At 42.9% G+C, this 18,813-nt stretch overlaps 1 protein-coding gene across 3 annotated transcripts; it reads left to right on the forward strand.

Annotated features, from left to right (window-relative positions):
* itgb6 (integrin, beta 6) lies at positions 1-18,797 on the forward strand. 3 transcript variants are annotated; one of them, XM_041845260.1, is made up of 16 exons: positions 1-191; positions 3,887-3,962; positions 4,429-4,508; positions 5,037-5,235; positions 5,544-5,790; positions 6,272-6,437; positions 6,651-6,812; positions 7,098-7,193; positions 7,500-7,589; positions 8,875-9,009; positions 9,176-9,593; positions 9,769-9,991; positions 12,017-12,114; positions 12,995-13,111; positions 17,533-17,699; positions 17,800-18,797. In XM_041845260.1, the coding sequence occupies exons 2-16, from the start codon at positions 3,905-3,907 to the stop codon at positions 17,902-17,904; spliced, it is 2,361 nt and encodes a 786-aa protein (XP_041701194.1). In that variant the 5' UTR covers positions 1-191; positions 3,887-3,904; the 3' UTR covers positions 17,905-18,797. The 3 variants fall into 3 exon arrangements, with proteins under 3 accessions (XP_041701194.1, XP_041701196.1, XP_041701195.1); XM_041845262.1 differs by having other exon boundaries at positions 3,890-3,962; XM_041845261.2 differs by lacking the exon at positions 1-191 and adding an exon at positions 3,575-3,735.
* The last annotated feature ends 16 nt before the right edge of the window (positions 18,798-18,813 follow it).

Consider the following 18,813-nt stretch of genomic DNA (forward strand, 5'->3'; position numbering starts at 1 on the left):
CATGCTTCATAAAGCTCTCTGTTACTGTAGGTTTATAGTTACTCCTGCCCAGGGCTGCAGTTGGAACTGGACGTTTTGAGGGCCGGCGGCAGCGGCGGCGTCTCCCTGATTCCTCTCCCCTCATTTTTCAGGCAGTGACAAGGACACAGCGCCCCTCTGACAGGACAGCATGGTACCAGAGGCCCCTATAGGTGAGTTGTCTCATTGCAGTGCCGACCGTTGTAATGTACTGTGTGTTGACATGGCCTGCCCGACACACACACACACACACACACACACACACACTGATATATCCGTGATATCATATCACATAGCACTGCGTACAATCCGGAGCAGGAAGCTCATTGTAAGGAATGACTAGGAATAATGACTAGGATTCAGTTTCTTAAAATCCCTTAACTTGACAAAGCCAATATCATGTTCATGTCTCAACAACGGGTGTAGAGGTTGGAGTCTAGTTAGGAATGCTGGCAGGTTTTAGGTTTTGTGTGGGAGAGTCTTCCTTCACTCACAATGGGACGGATGGTGGGAATGAAACCTTGGGAAAGCAACATTGAAGATGAAAATAAGCTTTTTCTATTTCTCTCTGCATGGTTAGACATGACCATCTGACCCAGAGATTGGCTAAGGGTTTATTGACATGCTGGAGAACACTTTTTTGGGAATCTGGGCTGGTTAAGTAGGACACTTTGAATGAAAGAATGGATATCTGGGCTGGTTAGGTAGGAAAATGTAATGAAATAATGATTATCTGGGCTGGTTAGGTAGGAAAATGTAATGAAATAATGATTATCTGGGCTGGTTAGGTAGGACAATTTAATGAAAGAATGATTATCTAGGCTGGTTAGGTAGGCCAATTTAATGAAAGAACGGATATCTTAGCTGGTTAGATAGGACAATTTAATGAAAGAATGGATATCTGGGCTGGTTAGGTAGGACAATTTAATGAAAGAATGGATATCTAAGATGGTTAGGTAGGACAATTAGGTAGGACAATTTAATGAATGAATGGATATCTAAGATGGTTAGGTAGGACAATTAGGTAGGACAATTTAATGCAAGAATGAATATCTGAGTTGTCAGATAGCAACAGATCATATTTTAAAAGGTCACACTTGTGTATGTTTTAAAGATGTTTATGGGTGGCCTGTGTGCTTTCTCTGAAAGACTGCGGCACAACTGTACACATGTTTGCCCTCTAGGGCAGATAAAGAAGAAAAATAAGAAAATAAGAAAAATAATAATAATAAACTAAATGAAATGAAATTATGAAATTGAATTTTAAAAAATGAAAAATGGAGTTTAAAAAAAATGAAAAGAAAAAAAAAGAATGGAGGGAGCTGCAGAGTGGCAGAGGACAAGTGCTGTAGTTTCACCGTCACTCCATCCATCAGCTGAGATGGGATGACAGTGGGAATGACAGACAGCTGGGTGCCTCTGGGGGTGGAGGAGGAGAGGAGAAAGGATGGAGAGAAGAGGAGTAGAGGAGAAGAGAGATTATATAATGGAATAATCATATGGAGAGATTAGTAAATATGAGAGGAGAAGTGGAGAAGGGAGAAGAGGAGAGGGGGATAGTAACAGAGAAGGAAAGGAGGGGGTTTGGAGTAACAGATGAGGGGCTTACTGCGATTCGGAGGGGTGTGATGCTGCTTTAGTAGGAGATTCTGTCTGGAACGGACGAGCTGAGAAATCCACACTGCAGCTGTGAATTGTTCACCACCTACACACACCGCCTGTTGAGACACACACTCCATGTGCTACGCACACACACACACATTCACCGCTCATTCACTCGCAGGTTAGATACGCACACACACGCACAAACACACACACACGCACACACATGAACATAAGCTTATGAGGATATTTGTATTGAGCAATAGACTACTTTTCAAAAGAGCCTGAGACGTTGTTTTTGTCCCTACGTTAATCATTAAAATGAAATGAACCCTTGAGATATGTACATTTCTGAGTGGTTGGTCATGTTAAATATTAATATATTGTTTCAGTTGCAGTGTCTCTCTGGGTAATTCGGGGATATTGACTTATGGTGTGGCACATCTGGACAATTGGATTTTGTCCCTATCAACAATGGTTATCACGTTGGCCTACATCCCCTTTTATACACAGCTCAATAATAGACCCAGTCAAATTGCTACATGGATCAATACAACACAGAATAGAATATGATGTTATAAGCCCGTGTAGCTCAGTTGGTAGAGCATGGTGTTTGCAACGCCAGGGTTGTGGGTTCGTTTCCCACGGGGGACCAGTATGAACAAAAAAAATGTATGCACTCACTAACTGTAAGTCGCTCTGGATAAGAGCGTCTGCTAAATAACTAAAATGTAAATGTTATAGCCTATAAACAATGGTTGAAGGAGATGTGTTATATGGGTAAGTGTTCTGTTGCATATTCTGGAAGTTAGAAGGTGTGATGTTTTGCAAGCACAAGGATTTGACTTGATTCAAATAATTTGGTCCTGTGTGGATCAGTTGGTAGAGCATGGCGCTTGCAATGCCAAAGGTTGTGGGTTCGATTCCCGCTAGAGCCACCCGTATTTAAAATATATGCACGCATGACTGTGAATCGCTTTGGATATAAGTGTGTGCTAAATGGCAAATAATATTATATTAATCTGTGATCACTAGGGAGTAAGGCTACTGGCCTAGGTATTTATCAGGTTGTCATTATAGGTCATGAGGCATTAGAACAAGTTAATTACCCATTTATAAGCATAAGGCAATTTACATGTACATTTTTAGTCATTTAGCAGACGCTCTTATCCAGAGCGACTTACAGGAGCAATTAGGGTTAAGTTCCTTGCTCAAGGGCACAACGACAGATTTTTCACCTAGTCGGCTCGGAGATTAGAACCAGCGACCTTTCGGTTACTGGCACAACGCTCTTAACCACTAAGCATACCTTACAAATACTATGGCCTTCATAAATGCATCAATACTCATATTCAAACTTTCTAGTGGTTAAGAGCGTTGTGCCAGTAACCGAGAGGTCGCTGGTTCTAATCCCCGAGCCGGTTCTAATCCCCGAGCCGACTAGGTGAAAAATCTGTCGATGTGCCCTTGAGCAAGGCACTTAACCCTAATTGCTCCTGTAAATCGCTCTGGATAAGAGCGTCTGCTAAATGACTAAAATGTAAATGTATATATTTTGCAGTGAGATTAGAGGTCCAGTATAGACGGAATTATTTCTGTCATGGCAGATTGAAAATGAATAATGATCAGTCCTAGGACACATAACAGGGTTATTTAGAAAGGCAGAATGAAACATGCTATTTCCCAATTTTGGAAATATTGGTGAACGTTTGAAACAATATTACAAAGTTATTCATTTGTGTGTACAAATAGTTACATGGATTTGATCATTTATCCCATAACCTGCACTTCAATATTTGTTATTACAGTTTAAGATTGCAGGCTTACAAAATAACATTGATTTAAAAAATATATATATGTAAAAATAAAAGTTAATTTCGGTTATATTTCGATTATCAAATAATCTTCCATTGAAATCTCGATAAAACCCAGTTCAATGTACCTGTTGTCTGGCCTCACTTCGCCGCTCATTGCTCACACCCGCCCTCTCACTTCTCACTCACTCACTCTGTAGTCCCGTTCGGTTAATGTTCTCACCTGTACGGAAGTGAACATAAAAGGCTGGGCAGGTAAGAATGTCTGAACCAAGCAGGCACTCAACGTCTTTCGTGCCAGGTAAGAAAGACCGCGCACTCTCTTGTCCTTTAGCCTAGACAGTGATACCAAGAAAAGCTTGCTAAGGCTGGAATACCTATTTGTTTGGTTACTTTTACTGTACATATGTGAGTACCAGAGAATGTTTTGTTGTTCTTTCATATCCCTATAGCAGTAACCGCGAGGACTAATGGGGATTGCAGTACTTCTGGTCCTGATTCTTCGGCATTGGATCAACAACGTGGAGGGTAAGGCTAGAGACCGAATCAAATGGCTTTGATTAAATAACTTCAGTAACTTCTCCTTTCAAGGTTACATGTAACTGCAGTATATCCAGATTTTCCCCTAGATTATAATACCTTTAGTATACTTTTATAGAGATAAATATTCCACTTCATACATGAATGCAATGTATTGCTTACATTTGAATTAGTTTATTTGATCCAGTGGTTTTTATATACAAATATTTATTTATTTACAAATTATTATTGTGATTTATCATGATAACATAACCGATCCTTTGCTCTAGTTATTCATGCGCATGTTAACCAGGCACATCACAAAGACAGAGGCACTAAACAATCACTCATATACTGATATACTGTATTACATGCCAGGCAGTGCAGTGCCGTGAGACAGTGTAACCTGTGTTAGACAGGGCCAACCACACTGACCACTTCTATATTCTATATTCCCCGTGTGGTGTCCATGTAGGAACATGTTCGGTTGGCAGTGCAGTGACTTGTGATGAGTGTCTCCAGCTGGGTCCCCACTGTGCATGGTGCACACAAGAGGTAGGCTATACATCTAGGGTAGGGGAACCCAATTATATTAAGCTGTGGGCCGATTGTTCCTTGAGCGGATGGTCGGGGGGCCGTATTATAGTTATAAATAATTTGGGCACGGCAAATTGACCGCAAGAATCCCAAACAGATACAATATTTGACAAAAACAGAATAATTTCAAACCTTGATTATATTGGGATATGATCACATATGCCTCTCTATTTATGCATGGGAATACTTAGGAACAGATTTCCTTTAATACAAATAACTTTGAGGTCATTTCCTGGTGATTTTACAGTCTTTTATGTCCAAGAATGAAATGATATATATATATATATATATATATATATATATATATATATATTGCACAGAAAACTTGGGGGCCAAATATAATCACTGCCTAAATGATCTTCAGAAGTTGTACCTTTCAGTTAGTACTACAGTATGAATATGACTATTGACTGACAAAACACAAATATCTGTGTCAGATTGGTTGTAATGTGGGAGTAAAACCTTGTGGTGTTTTTAACCTCTCAGAATTTCACAGACTCGTTTTTAATCAGTGAGCGATGTGACACGCCATACGTCCTCCAAGAGAGGGGCTGTCCCCAGGACCAGGTAGAATTCCCTGTGACCATCTCCGAGGTCCACCGGGACCAGCCTCTCGGGAAGAAGACGGGGAATACCAACAGCACACAGATATCGCCACAGAAGATGGCCCTCAAACTCAGAACTGGTAAACCCTTATTTATACAGTTATTGATGGAGACCTGGGGCAGTCGCTGTGTCCATTATTTATACAGTCATTGGGTACACTGCCTACTGCTCACAATGTGAGTACATGTTGGCCTGGCGGTGATTTGAAGTTGATTTAGAAACTATTTTTGATGAAGGGAGGATGTTTAATGAATATTTTCACACCATTTTTCACATAAAGGTAATAATATGAATATCATTTCTTACTAGCATGGTCAGCCCTTGAACTGAACGGAGCCCGGATAGAGAGACAGAAAACACTCTCCTATTTCTTTTTTTTTTGTTCAGGCAGTGAGGTGACCTTCCAGATCAGTGTGCAGCAGACAGAGGACTACCCTGTAGACATCTACTACCTGATGGACCTCTCAGCCTCCATGATTGACGACCTGGAGATGATTAAAGACTTGGGCTCCACCCTGTCCAAGGAGATGGCAAAGCTCACCAGTAAATTCAGACTTGGATTCGGGTCCTTCGTTGAGAAACCAGTCCTCCCGTTCATTAAGATCACTCCTGGAGAGTTGGAGAACCCTTGCAGGTAGGGTACAGTATGGTTGTGAGAAATTAAATGAAAACCATTTGTAACACCACATCCTCTATGGTTAAAGTACAAATTAAGACCACTTTCTTTATATAATAATATAATATATGCCATTTAGCAGACACTTCTATCCAAAGCGGCTTACAGTCATGCGTGCATAAGTATGGGTGGTCCCGGGAATCAAAACCCACTACCCTGGCGTTACAAGCGCCATACTGAGCTACAAAGGACCAGCTTTCTGTGGAAGAGACAGATTTTCTCACTGAAAGAGCTTAGTAAACGAGTCTGTTTATAACAAGCTTACTTGTTCTAAGTAATGGTAATAACTAGTAATAATTCATTAGTTAAACAGTGATGGAAAGTCTTATCTGTAGACATGGAAAGTCATGTAAAGTTATTTTATTTGTAATTTGTCTAAGAGTGGGAACCCTGGTCATAGATGTAATACGCTATGTTTCTCTGTGGTATTCCCGTGCAGGAGTGTGGATGAGAGCTGTCTGCCAACGTTTGGATACAAACACGTCCTACCCCTCACCAGCAGCACAGAGAAGTTCAACGACATCATCACCAACCAGCGTGTGTCTGCCAACATCGACCTGCCGGAGTGTGGCTTCGATGCCATCATGCAGGCTGCTGTCTGTGGGGTAAGTGACAGAGTCTGTGGTTCAGGTTTGATTTGATTTGTCCCCATTTTAATAGAATAGAATAGAGCTGAGTATAAAATAATAATGTAGAATAGAATGTAAGGGAAGGGAATGGAATAGAATGTCTTTCTTTTTCAAGGGAACTTCAGGTGTGCTTTGACATCGGACTATTGGATTATTCCGATATAATAATCTCTCATCTCTCCCTGTTAGGACAAGATAGGCTGGAGGAACGACTCCATGCGTCTGTTGGTGTTTGTGAGCGACGCCGACTCTCACTTTGGGATGGACAGCAAGATGTCAGGCATCGTCATCCCTAACGACGGGGAGTGCCATCTGGACAGCAACAATGAATACTCTATGGCTGCCCATCTGGTAAGGGGACAGTCACATCAGATCCATTCATTATGTCTATGACTGGGGTTGTAATACTATGATTCACTATTTATGATACTATAACATGGCTTTCATTCCTATACATGGTGAAAGAGTGTCCCTTTACTGTAAAGACTACTGGCTCTTTGGGGTCTAGGCCGGGTGACTGTAAAGCACTTTTTATTACTGTTGATGTGAAAAAGGCTTTATAAATACTTTGAATTGTTTTATTCATTGGTATGAACGATGGTCTGAGGTTTTAAAATACTGACTTTGTCCTCCCAGGAATACCCAACTCTGGGACAGCTGATGGATAAACTGGTGGAGAACAATATCCTGCTTATATTCGCTGTGACGGAAAATCAGAAACACAACTACGAGGTGAGAACTTCTCCTTCTCCCTCCATTGTCTTTTTCCCAACAGCAATGTGACATTTACCTGTTAAAAAACACCGGGTTGAAATGAGGTATGTGGTAAGCCGGTTATGGAATGGAGAAGCAAAATGTATCTCTATGTATCGTTGAGGTTAGCATATTTGATTCATTAAGTACTCTCAGTGGACGTGTTGGAACAAGCGCTCTTTTCTTCCTGTTTTCGGTAGAGCTTATTTCCTTATGAGGTTGCTGTGACTGGTCGACCGACCTACATAAACAGTAACAGTGTATATGTTGTGTGTTTTATCTCAGAACTATGCACATTTCATACCTGGTGCCACGGTGGGGGTTTTGGAATCAGATTCAAGGAACATCCTGGAACTGATTGTGACAGCGTATAAGGTAAGAATACGCTCCTGTCACTGTGGGTGGACAGTGTGTTTGTTAGTTAGCTAGCAGGACTATTGAGACTTGCTGAGGACATGGCCATAGTGACCTCTGCCTAGCTGCCTCGGCCTAGATTATTCCTTTCTGTTTATCTCTTCTCTCTCCCTCCTCTCTTCACCACCCCTCTCTCCAACACCCCTCTCTCTCTCCTCTCTCCACCACCCCTCTCTCTCTCTCCTCTCTCCAACACCCCTCTCTCCCTCTCCTCTCTGAACCTCAGTATGCTGTCAGCAGGTCTGTACTCGCCCCTGCTGTTTGATCCTCTGTGGCTCTGTGTTCCTCCCTACAGTCTAATCCCTATTGGCTGCACTCCTACAGCGTGTGTGTGTGCGAGTGTATACACGAGGGTATGCGCGAGTGGTGTGAGTGCGTGTGTGTTGAGGGAGATGAGAGCAGACCCACAGCCTCTAATCACTTCATCAGACACTTCCTGAACAGCCTACCATAGCCAAGTCACGTCTGGCTCTGCTAGCTATGCCAAGGGGCTTCACTGAGAGCTTTATTCAATACAGAGCTAATGGCAAAGCACTTAGCATCTAGCATCTAGCATAATAAGAAATGTACAGGACATACTTTATGTGAAAGTTATTAAGATGTCAGCCACGTTACCAATGTACCTTATTTGTGGGATAACTAGATATTGATCTAGTGCTGCTCATAATACACTGTACATGAGTACAGTACTGCTCCAGCTGTGTCTCAGCTCCAGCTTTTGGCTAAACATATAGCTTTGTATTCTCAAGCATCACACAGCCCACATCTTCCCCAAAGGCCTGAAGGAACTAAAGGATAAAAAATGCCAAGTACTCTGTCAACACTGTGCTCACTTAGAGAAAGAGTCCCAATAGTCTGCTCTGAGGTCAGATCTATCTCACTATACCCTGTGGTGATTGGCTACTAACACCTGGAAAACCTGGGAGCTTGACGGAATACCTGGGAAGTTACTGGGATCATGACTCACACCACTCAGAGAAAGGGACTTACCGATATACTGGAAGACTAGAAATGAATAGGCACAGCTGGGTAAACCTTATCAGTGTTGGAGCATACTGTAGACTTAGAAAGTGAGTAATAAGTCAGTGGTTGCAGAAGCTTATTATGGTTCCCTTTCACACACACACACACACACACACACACACACACACACACACACACACACACACACACACACACACACACACACACACACAGGACTAGCACCTGACCACGGCCCTGTTATAGGTTCACTTTCTGTTTCCAGGAGCTGCGGTCTGAGATAGAGCTGGAGATACTAGGAGACACTGAGGATCTACAGATCTCCTTCACAGCTATCTGTCAGGATGGAACGGTACTACCTGGACAGAAACTATGCTCCAACGTCAAAGCTGGAGACACGGTTTGTTCCTATTTTGCTTGTCAATGCACAGTAATATTTGCAAATATGAAGCAGTTGGTCAGTGATATTCAAGAACAATATGTCAAAAGGTTCCTCTTGTCATAACAATACAGCCACCTCAATACATGTATTATAACATTCACCCTTCAATCTCTGTGATTCCCAGGTCTCCTTCAACGTGACTGTAGAACTCTCGGAGTGTCTCGACGGTCCCCAGCACTTCCTCATCAAACCGGTGGGCTTCCAGGACCCCCTGGAGTTAGAGCTGGAGTCCCTGTGCTCCTGTCCCTGTCACCAGACCCCCGAGCCCAACAGCAGCCACTGCAGCCTGGGCCGGGGATCTCTGGAGTGTGGCTCCTGCCTGTGTGATCCAGGGTACATGGGGTCCAAGTGTGAGTGTATGGAGGAGAGCACCCAGAGCAGTAACTGCAAGGCCAGTGGCGCTGCAGAGTTGTGTAGCGGACAAGGGGAGTGTTACTGTGGCCAGTGTGTGTGTCAGCCGTCGAGTTTCGGACGCATCTACGGGGCCTACTGCGAGTGTGACGACTTCTCGTGTGTGAGGTTCCGAGGGGTACTCTGTGGAGGTGTGTACGTACGGTCGAAACACAGACTCTCATGACAGGCATTGTGGTTTCACCTATTCCACTTTTGATGAAAACAACTAATGACTCAGTAATATAACATATGACCTTAGAATATTGCAGCAAGATACACTGTAGTCACTTTCTTGCATGCTAATGTGTGTGTGTGTGTGTGTAGGTCACGGGGACTGTGACTGCGGCGAGTGTGTGTGTCTGAGCGGCTGGACGGGGGAGTACTGTAACTGCAGCAGCAGCAGGGACACGTGTGTGTCGGAGGACGGAGCGCTGTGCAGCGGACGGGGGAAGTGTGTGTGCGGGAAGTGTGTGTGTTCCATGCCCGGAGCCTCTGGAGACACCTGTGAAAGGTGCCCTACCTGTGGAGACTCCTGTAGCTCTGCTAGGTAAGAAGAGCACACACCTGTCCAGTTTCCCAATGGGTAATATATACAGTGCCTTCAGAAACTATTCAGGCCCCTTGACTTATTCCACATTTTGTTGTGTTACAGCCTGAATTCAAAATGGATTAAATAAATAAAAAATATCACCCATCTACACACATTACCCCATAATGACAAAGTGAAAACATGTTTTTAGACATTTTTGCAAATGTGTTGAAAATTAAATCTAGAAATATATAATTTACATAAGTATTCTCACCCCTGAGTCAATACAGTACATATAACAAATGTGAGTCTTTCTGGGTAAGTCTTTAAGAGCTTTGCACACCTAGATATTTGCACATTATTCTTAAAAAAATTCTTCAAGCTCTGTCAAGTTGGTTGTTGATCATTGCTAGACAGCCATTTTCAAGTCTTGACATAGATTTTCAAGCCGATTTAAGTAAAAACTGTAACTAGGCCATTCAGGAACATTCAACTTCGTCTTGGTAAGCAACTCCAGTGTATATATGGCCTTGTGCTTTAGGTTATTGTCCTGTTGAAAGGTGCATTTGTCTCCCAGTGTCATTTGGAAAGCAGACTGAACCAGGTTTTCCTCTAGCATTTTTCCTGTGCTTAGCTCTATTCCATTTATTTTTATCCCCCCAAAAACTCCCTAGTCCTTGCTGATGACAAGCATTCCCATAACATGATACAGCTACCACCATGCTTAAAAATATGAAGAGTGGTACTCAGTGATGTGTTGTGTTGGATTTGCCCCAAACATAACATTTTGTATTAACAGTTTTACTTTAGTGCCTTATTGCAAACAGGATGCATGTTTTAGAATATTTGTATTCTGTACAGGCTTCCATCTTTTCATTTAGGTTAGTATTGTGGAGCAACTATAATGTTGTTGATCCATCCTCAGTTTTCTCCTATCACAGCCATTAAACTCTGTAACTGTTTTAAAGTCACCATTGGCCTCATGGTGAAATCCCTGAGCGGTTTCCTTCCTCTCTGGCAACTGAGTTAGGAAGGACACCTCTATCTTTTTAATGACTGGGTGTATAGCTACACCATCCAAAGTGTAATTAATGAGGCATTGGAAAACCTCCCTGGTCTTTGTGGTTGAATCTGTGTTTGAAATTCACTGCTTGACTGAGGGACCATTCAGATAATTGTATGTGTGGGATACAGAAATGAGGTAGTCATTAAAAAATAATGTAAAACACTATTATTGCACACAGAGTGAGTCCATGCAACTTATTATGTGACTTGTTAAGCACATTTTTACTCCTGAACTTATTTAGGCTTGCCATAGCAAAGGGGTTGAATACCTATTGACTCAAGACATTTCTGCTTTCATTTTGAATTAATTAGTAACATTTTGTAAAAACATAATTCCACTTTGACATTAGGGGGTATGTGTGTAGGCCAGTGAACCAAATTCAGGCTGTAACACAACAAAATGTGGAAAACTTCAAGGGGTGTGAATACTTTTTGAAGGCACTGTAAGCCATCTGTTTCAGGAATGGCAACAGCGACTGTAGACAGGACAGCAGACAAATACAGTACTGAAACTGATGAGATGCTAACACTTATAGCAAATGTCTAGACCACACTAGCCCACATCCTGTGAAACTGGGTCATGTTCCACATTAGTCCACGTCGTGTGAAACCTTGGTCATGTTCAGCAGAAAGTTTTTGAGGTCCAATGAAAACAAATTACGTTTACCTACAGTATTGAGAAGCCCTTTACCCTTTATTTGACTAATTGATTCTTGCCCGTCTTTACTTTGATGGAGAGAGAGAGAGAGAGAGAGAGAGAGAGAGAGAGAGAGAGAGAGAGAGAGAGAGAGAGAGAGAGAGAGAGAGAGAGAGAGAGAGAGAGAGAGAGAGAGAGAGAGAGAGAGAGAGAGAAAAGCCTTAGGAACAAACTGAAATCTGGCCAAGGCTTCTTCTGTTCACTCTTTATCAGGGAACACAAATACCCCTACTCTTGAGACCAGCACTCAACACGTGACCGATTGTGTGTGTGTTCCTCAGGACCTGTGTGGAGTGTCATCTACAAGCAGAAGAGGAGGCCACAGAGGAGTGTGTCCAAAGGTGCAGCGTCTCTCACGTCTTCATCAACAATTCCACAGGTTAGTTACTCCTGCCTGTCTGTCTTTCTGTCTGATCTGTTTATAGACACGAGTAACCGAATCATGTCTGATAAGATTCAAATCAATATTGTGAAATGAGAACTAGAGAATGTGACAGAAGAAACAGCATTATAACCACTTGTTTTAATCAAATGTGTGATTGCTAGGCTTGATGCCAGACTATTTCTGCATCCAACAATGGTACATTGTTTCCTTGCCAACCTTGATGAAGAAGTTTCTGGGGGAACTTTCCCTTGTCTGGCCCTTGCTTTTACCTGTTTAATATGATCACCCCACGTTGTTTGCCCTGCATGGGTAATAAACAGACTAGCATGTAAAATTCCCCCATGGGTCAGAGATCTGGAGGTATGCTGGCCCGTCCTGCATCAAGTGTCTCTCTTTGCCCCTATCTTCACTCTCTTCAACCCTTTCCCTCTCCCAACAGAACACTGTCTGGGTCCAGTGTTAACCTGACACTAGACAAAGGGGAACATATTATTTACCTTGTTCTACAGACGGGGCTATTGTGGTGCTGGTTGAAAATACAAGGACCTGACTTTGCGGGTTTGTTCCTTTAAATGGGAGCTTATTTTGAACCCGTTCACACTAATGCAAGCTGAGAGGTGTATCTGATCATCGCACCAGATCTTCAGGACTCAGATGTGAAATACAATGGTGTGACACACACACACGCGCACACACACACACACACACATTCACACAACATAGATCTTGGCCTTTGATATGGAAATCATATTGGCAGCAGAATAGAGAGGAGGGTATCCTCTTACGCCCTCTTACAATGCAGAGGGAAGTTGATATATGGCTTATTCATTCATTCCATCTTCATAGCTGTGTATGTGTCCACATTGCTTTTCAGAGTACGATGAGAGCCAGTCCATGCTGTGTAACCTAAAGAGCGAGAACGAGTGCTTCATCTCTTTCAATGTGGTGGCTGGGGACACAGGGAGCACTGTGTATAATCTAAAGATGTACGGTAAGGTCAACACCACACCTTGGGCCAGATTCACTTAAAGGTTTTGAACATCACATAAAAGTATGAACAGTGAGTGAACCTGGAATTAAAATTGATTTTTGGGGGGGTTTGTATCATTTGATATACACAACATGCCTACCACTTTGAAGATGCAAAATATGTTTTATTGTGAAACAAACAAGAATTAAGACAAAAAACTGAAAACTTGAGCGTGCATAACTATACAAAGTCAATACTTTGTAGAGCCACCTTTTGCAGCAATTACAGCTGCAAGTCTCTTGGGGTATCAATCAATTTTATTTTATATAGCCCTTCTTACATCAGCTAATATCTCGAAGTGCTTTACAGAAACCCAGCCTAAAACCCCAAACAGCTAGTAATGCAGGTGTAGAAGCACGGTGGCTAGGAAAAACTCCCTAGAAAGGCCAAAACCTAGGAAGAAACCTAGAGAGGAACCAGGCTATGAGGGGTGGCCAGTCCTCTTCTGGCTGTGCCGGGTGGAGATTATAACAGAACCATGCCAAGATGTTCAAAAATGTTCATAAGTGACAAGCATGGTCAAATAATAATCAGGAATAAATCTCAGTTGGCTTTTCATAGCCGATCATTAAGAGTTGAAAACAGCAGGTCTGGGACAGGTAGGGGTTCCATAACCGCAGGCAGAACAGTTGAAACTGGAATAGCAGCAAGGCCAGGCGGACTGGGGACAGCAAGGAGTCACCACGGCCGGTAGTCCCGACGTATGGTCCTAGGGCTCAGGTCTCTCAGTTGGCTTTTCATAGCCGATCATTAAGAGTTGAAAACAGCAGGTCTGGGACAGGTAGGGGGTTTCGTAACCGCAGGCAGAACAGTTGAAACTGGAATAGCAGCAAGGCCAGGCGGACTGGGGACAGCAAGGTGTCAGCATGCCCGGTAGTCCTGACGTATGGTCCTAGGGCTCAGGTTCTCAGAGAGAAAGAGAGAACGAGAGAATTAGAGAGAGCATACTTAAATTCACACAGGACACTGGATAAGACAGGAGAAGTACTCCAGGTATAACCAACTAACCCCAGCCCCCGACACATAAACTACTGCAGCATAAATACTGGAGGCTGAGACAGGAGCGGTCCGGGAGACCTGTGGCCCCATCCGAAGAAACCCCGGACAGGGCCAAACAGGAAGGATATAACCCCACCCACTCTGCCAAAGCACAGCCCCCGCACCACCAGAGGGATATCCTCAACCACCAACTTACAATCCTGAGACAAGGCCGAGTATAGCCCACAGAGGTCTCCACCACAGCACAAACCAAGGGGGGGGCGCCAACCCAGACAGGAAGATCACGTCAGTAACTCAACCCCACTCAAGTGACGCACCCCTCCTAGGGACGGCATGAAAGAGCACCAGCAAGCCAGTGACTCAGCCCCTGTAACAGGGTTAGAGGCAGAGAACCCCAGTGGAGAGAGGGGAACCGGCCTGGCAGAGACAGCAAGGGCTGTTCGTTGCTCCAGAGCCTTTCCGTTCACCTTCACACTCCTGGGCCAGACTACACTCAATCATATGACCTACTGAAGACTTGGCACATCTAGCCACTGGGTTGTTTGCCCATTCTTCAAGGCAAAACTGCTCTAGCTCCTTCAAGTTGGATGTGTGCCGCTGGTATACAGCAATCTTTAAGTCATACCACAGATTCTCAATTGGATTGAGGTCTGGGCTTTGACTAGGCCATTCCAAGACATTTAAATGTTTCCCCTTAAACCACTCGAGTCTTGCTTTAGCAGTATGCTTAGGGTCATTGTCCTGCTGGAAGGTGAACATCTGTCCCAGTCTCAAATCTCTGGAAGACTGAAACAGGTTTCCCTCAAGAATTTCTCTGTATTTAGCACCATCCATCATTCCTTCAATTCTGACCAGTTTCCCAGTCCCTGCCAATGAAAAACATCCCCACAGCATGATGCTGCCACCACCATGCTTCACTGTGGGGATGGTGTTCTCGGGGTGATGAGAGGTGTTGGGTATGCGCCAGACATTTTCCTTGATGGCCAAAAAGCTCAATTTTAGTCTCATCTGACCAGAGTACTAAAACTAAATGCATGCTTTTCAATCGAACGCTGCTAGCACCCGCCCACCCGACTAGAATCACCACTCTCGACGGGTCTGACCTAGAGTATGTGGACAACTACAAATATCTAGGTGTCTGGTTAGACTGTAAACTCAACTTCCAGACTCACATAAAGAATCTCCAATCCAAAGTTAAATCTAGAATCGGCTTCCTATTTCGCAACAAAGCCTCCCTTCACTCATGCTGCCAAACATGCCCTCGTAAAACTGACTATCCTACCGATCCTTGACTTCGGCGATGTCATTTACAAAATAGCCTCCAACACTCTACTCAGCAAATTGGATGTAGTCTATCACAGTGCCATCCGTTTTGTCTCCAAAGCCCCATACACTACCCACCACTGTGACCTGTACGCTCTTGTTGGCTGGTCCTCACTACATGTTCGTCGTCAAACCCACTGGCTCCAGGCCATCTATAAATCACTGCTAGGCAAATCCCCGCCCTATCTTAGCTCATTGGTCACCATAGCAGCACCCACCCGTAGTCTGCGCTCCAGCAGGTATATCTCACTGGTCATTCCCAAAGCCAACACCTCCTTTGGCCGCCATTCCTTCCAGTTCTCTGCTGCCAATGACTGGAACGAATTGCAAAAATCTCTGAAGCTGGAGACTCTTATCTCCCCCAATAACTTTAAGCATCAGTTGTCAGAGCACCTTACCGATCACTGCACCTGTACACAGCCCATCTGAAATTAGCCCACCCAACTACCTCATCCCTATATTGTTATTTAATTTGCTCTTTTGCACCCCAGTATCTCTATTTGCACATAATCTCTTGCACATCTAGCATTCCAGTGTTAATACTATTGTAATTATTCTGCACTATAGCCCATTTATTGCCTTACCTCCATAACTTGCTACATTTGCACACACTGTATATATATTTTCTGTTGTATTTTCTGACTTTATGTTTTTTCTTTACCCCATATGTAACTCTGTGTTGTTTTTATTGCACTACTTTGCTTTATCTTGGCCAGGTCGCAGTTGTAAATGAGAACCTGTTCTCAACTGGCTTACCTGGTTAAATAAAGGTGAAATAAAAAAAAAAAAAAAGTACCTTCTTCCATATGTTTGGGGAGTCTCCCACATGCCTTTTGGCAAACACCAAACGTGTTTGCTTATTTTTTTCTTTAAGCAATGGCTTTTTTCTGGCCACTCTTCCGTAAAGCCCAGCTCTGTGAAGTGTATGGCTTAAAGTGGTCCTATGGACAGATACTCCAATCTCCGCTGTGGAGCTTTGCAGCTGCTTCAGGGTTATCTTTGGTCTCTATGTTGCCTCTCTGATTAATGCCCTCCTTGCCAAGTCCGTGAGTTTTGGTGGGCAGCCCTCTCTTGGCAGGTTTGTTGTGGTGCCATATTCTTTCCATTTTTTTGCCTCTCTGATTAATGCCCTCCTTGCCAAGTCCGTGAGTTTTGGTGGGCAGCCCTCTCTTGGCAGGTTTGTTGTGGTGCCATATTCTTTCCATTTTTTTATAATGGATTTAATGGTGCTCCGTGGGATGTTCAAAGTTTCTGATATTTTTTTATAACCCAACCCTTATTTGTACTTCTCCACAACTTTGTCCCTGACCTGTTTGGAGAGCTCCTTGGTCTTCATGGTGCTGCTTGCTTGGTGGTGCCCCTTGCTTAGTGGTGTTGCGGACTCTGGGGCCTTTCAGAACAGGTGTATATATACTGAGATCACGTGACACTTAGATTGCACACAGGTGGACTTTATTTAACTAATTATGTGACTTCTGAAGGTAATTGGTTGCACCAGATCTTATTTAGGGGCTTCATAGCAAAGGGGGTGAATACATATGCACGCACCACTTTTCCGTTATTTATTGTTTAGAATTTTTTGAAACAAGTTATGTTTTTCATTTCTCTTCACCAATTTGGACTATTTTGTCTATGTCCATTACATGAAATCCAAATAAAAATCAATTTAAATTACAGGTTGTAATGCAACAAAATAGGAAAAACGCCAAGGGGGATGAATACTTTTGCAAGGCACTGTACATACAGTGAAACAGTTAACAGGCAGGGGTGAGAATCTCAGTGGGAAACATTGGAAACGGAATGCCCAATGATCTGCTTGCCAGACAGATTTTTCACCCCTGTCAATATATAATATATATTCATAACATTAGCATAAAAGGACTCCATATCTATCACAACCTGGGTAACAATCACTGTAATGTTCAGATAATTTATCTCGAAAAGTGTGCTAACAAAACTTGCTATTACAGTTACACCTCGAAAGCGTGTCTCTGTGATGACTACGGAAGTAACTGTGTTTGTGTGTTTGTCTGTCTCTCTCTCTCTCTCTCTCCCGCCAGACTGTCCTGAGCCCCCAAACATAGCTATGATAGTACTGGGGGTCTCTCTGTCCATCCTCACCATCGGCCTCATCCTGCTGGGGGTGTGGAAGCTGCTGATCTCAGTCCACGACCGCAAAGAGGTCGCCAAGTTTGAGGCCGAGAGGGCAAAGGCTAAATGGCAGTCGGTGAGATGGTGTCCTTGTCCTCATTTGCTCTGTGTAATGTCAATTACTCTGAAATTCTTGTATAATTTACTGTTAAACTGTTTTTTTTCTTTCTCCACAGGGTACAAACCCTCTGTTTAGAAGCTCGACGTCAACATTTAAAAATGTAACTTATAAAAGCGCAGGGGGACCGAAAGTTGATATTCATTCAATGGATGGCTACTGATGATGACATCAGCTTTTATATATCAAATATTTACCCGCAGTTGAGTGCACTGGATGTCCGTTGTAGAGATGTTTATGTTGTATAGGACCTATGTGTGTGTGAGTGTGCGTGCGTGTGTGCATGTGCATGCAAGTGTGTGTGTGTGTGTGGTGTAAGGAAAAATTGTAAACACCACAATGTACAACATTGTATCACTCCAAAAGGAATGTATTTTCTTCAGGGATGCTATCTCATATCAGCAGACAGACAATGGAATGTCAAGCTATGAATCATCTCAAAGTGAAATGACTTCGATTTTGCTGCTGTTAAAGTTGTCTCTGGTACAAACGCTCTGCTGAACTGAACACTGGAATTTCCCATTTAGGTTGTTACAGATGTAGGATCTTAATTTGATCACGCTGTTGCAGGAGAACTTTCCTGCAATGCAGGGAATGTCAAACGTATAGGGTATTTTAGGTTTAAACAGGTTTCTGAAGATTGTAATTTCTGCTTTGAAATTTCAGACTTGATTTTCCCTTACGAAAAATATATCAACCCCTACAAAAATATCCATTAATTGTAATCCACATAATCATTTACATTTCTTGTTGCTGCAGGATTATTTTCCTGCTGTAGCAAACTGGCTCAAATTATGATCCTACATCTGTACTTTTTTTCATAGACTATGGGTTGGGACATAGGTAGCCTACAACTGAGAATAAACTGAGTAGGCTTGATACTACTGCAATAATGTTTTATGTTTTATGTGTTATGAATGTTTTATTTGGGGTTTTGAATCGAGGCTGAGCCTTGAATTATGTAATCTTGATTGGAATAATTTTGAGAAGAATAATTGATTAACTTCAATGTATGGCGCAAAAATAAAGTTGAACTTTTGAGTTGTTGCCACATCATCATGCATAGCCTATT

The sequence above is a fragment of the Coregonus clupeaformis genome, unplaced genomic scaffold (genome assembly GCF_020615455.1).
Source record: "Coregonus clupeaformis isolate EN_2021a unplaced genomic scaffold, ASM2061545v1 scaf0973, whole genome shotgun sequence".
Lineage (NCBI taxonomy): Eukaryota > Metazoa > Chordata > Actinopteri > Salmoniformes > Salmonidae > Coregonus > Coregonus clupeaformis.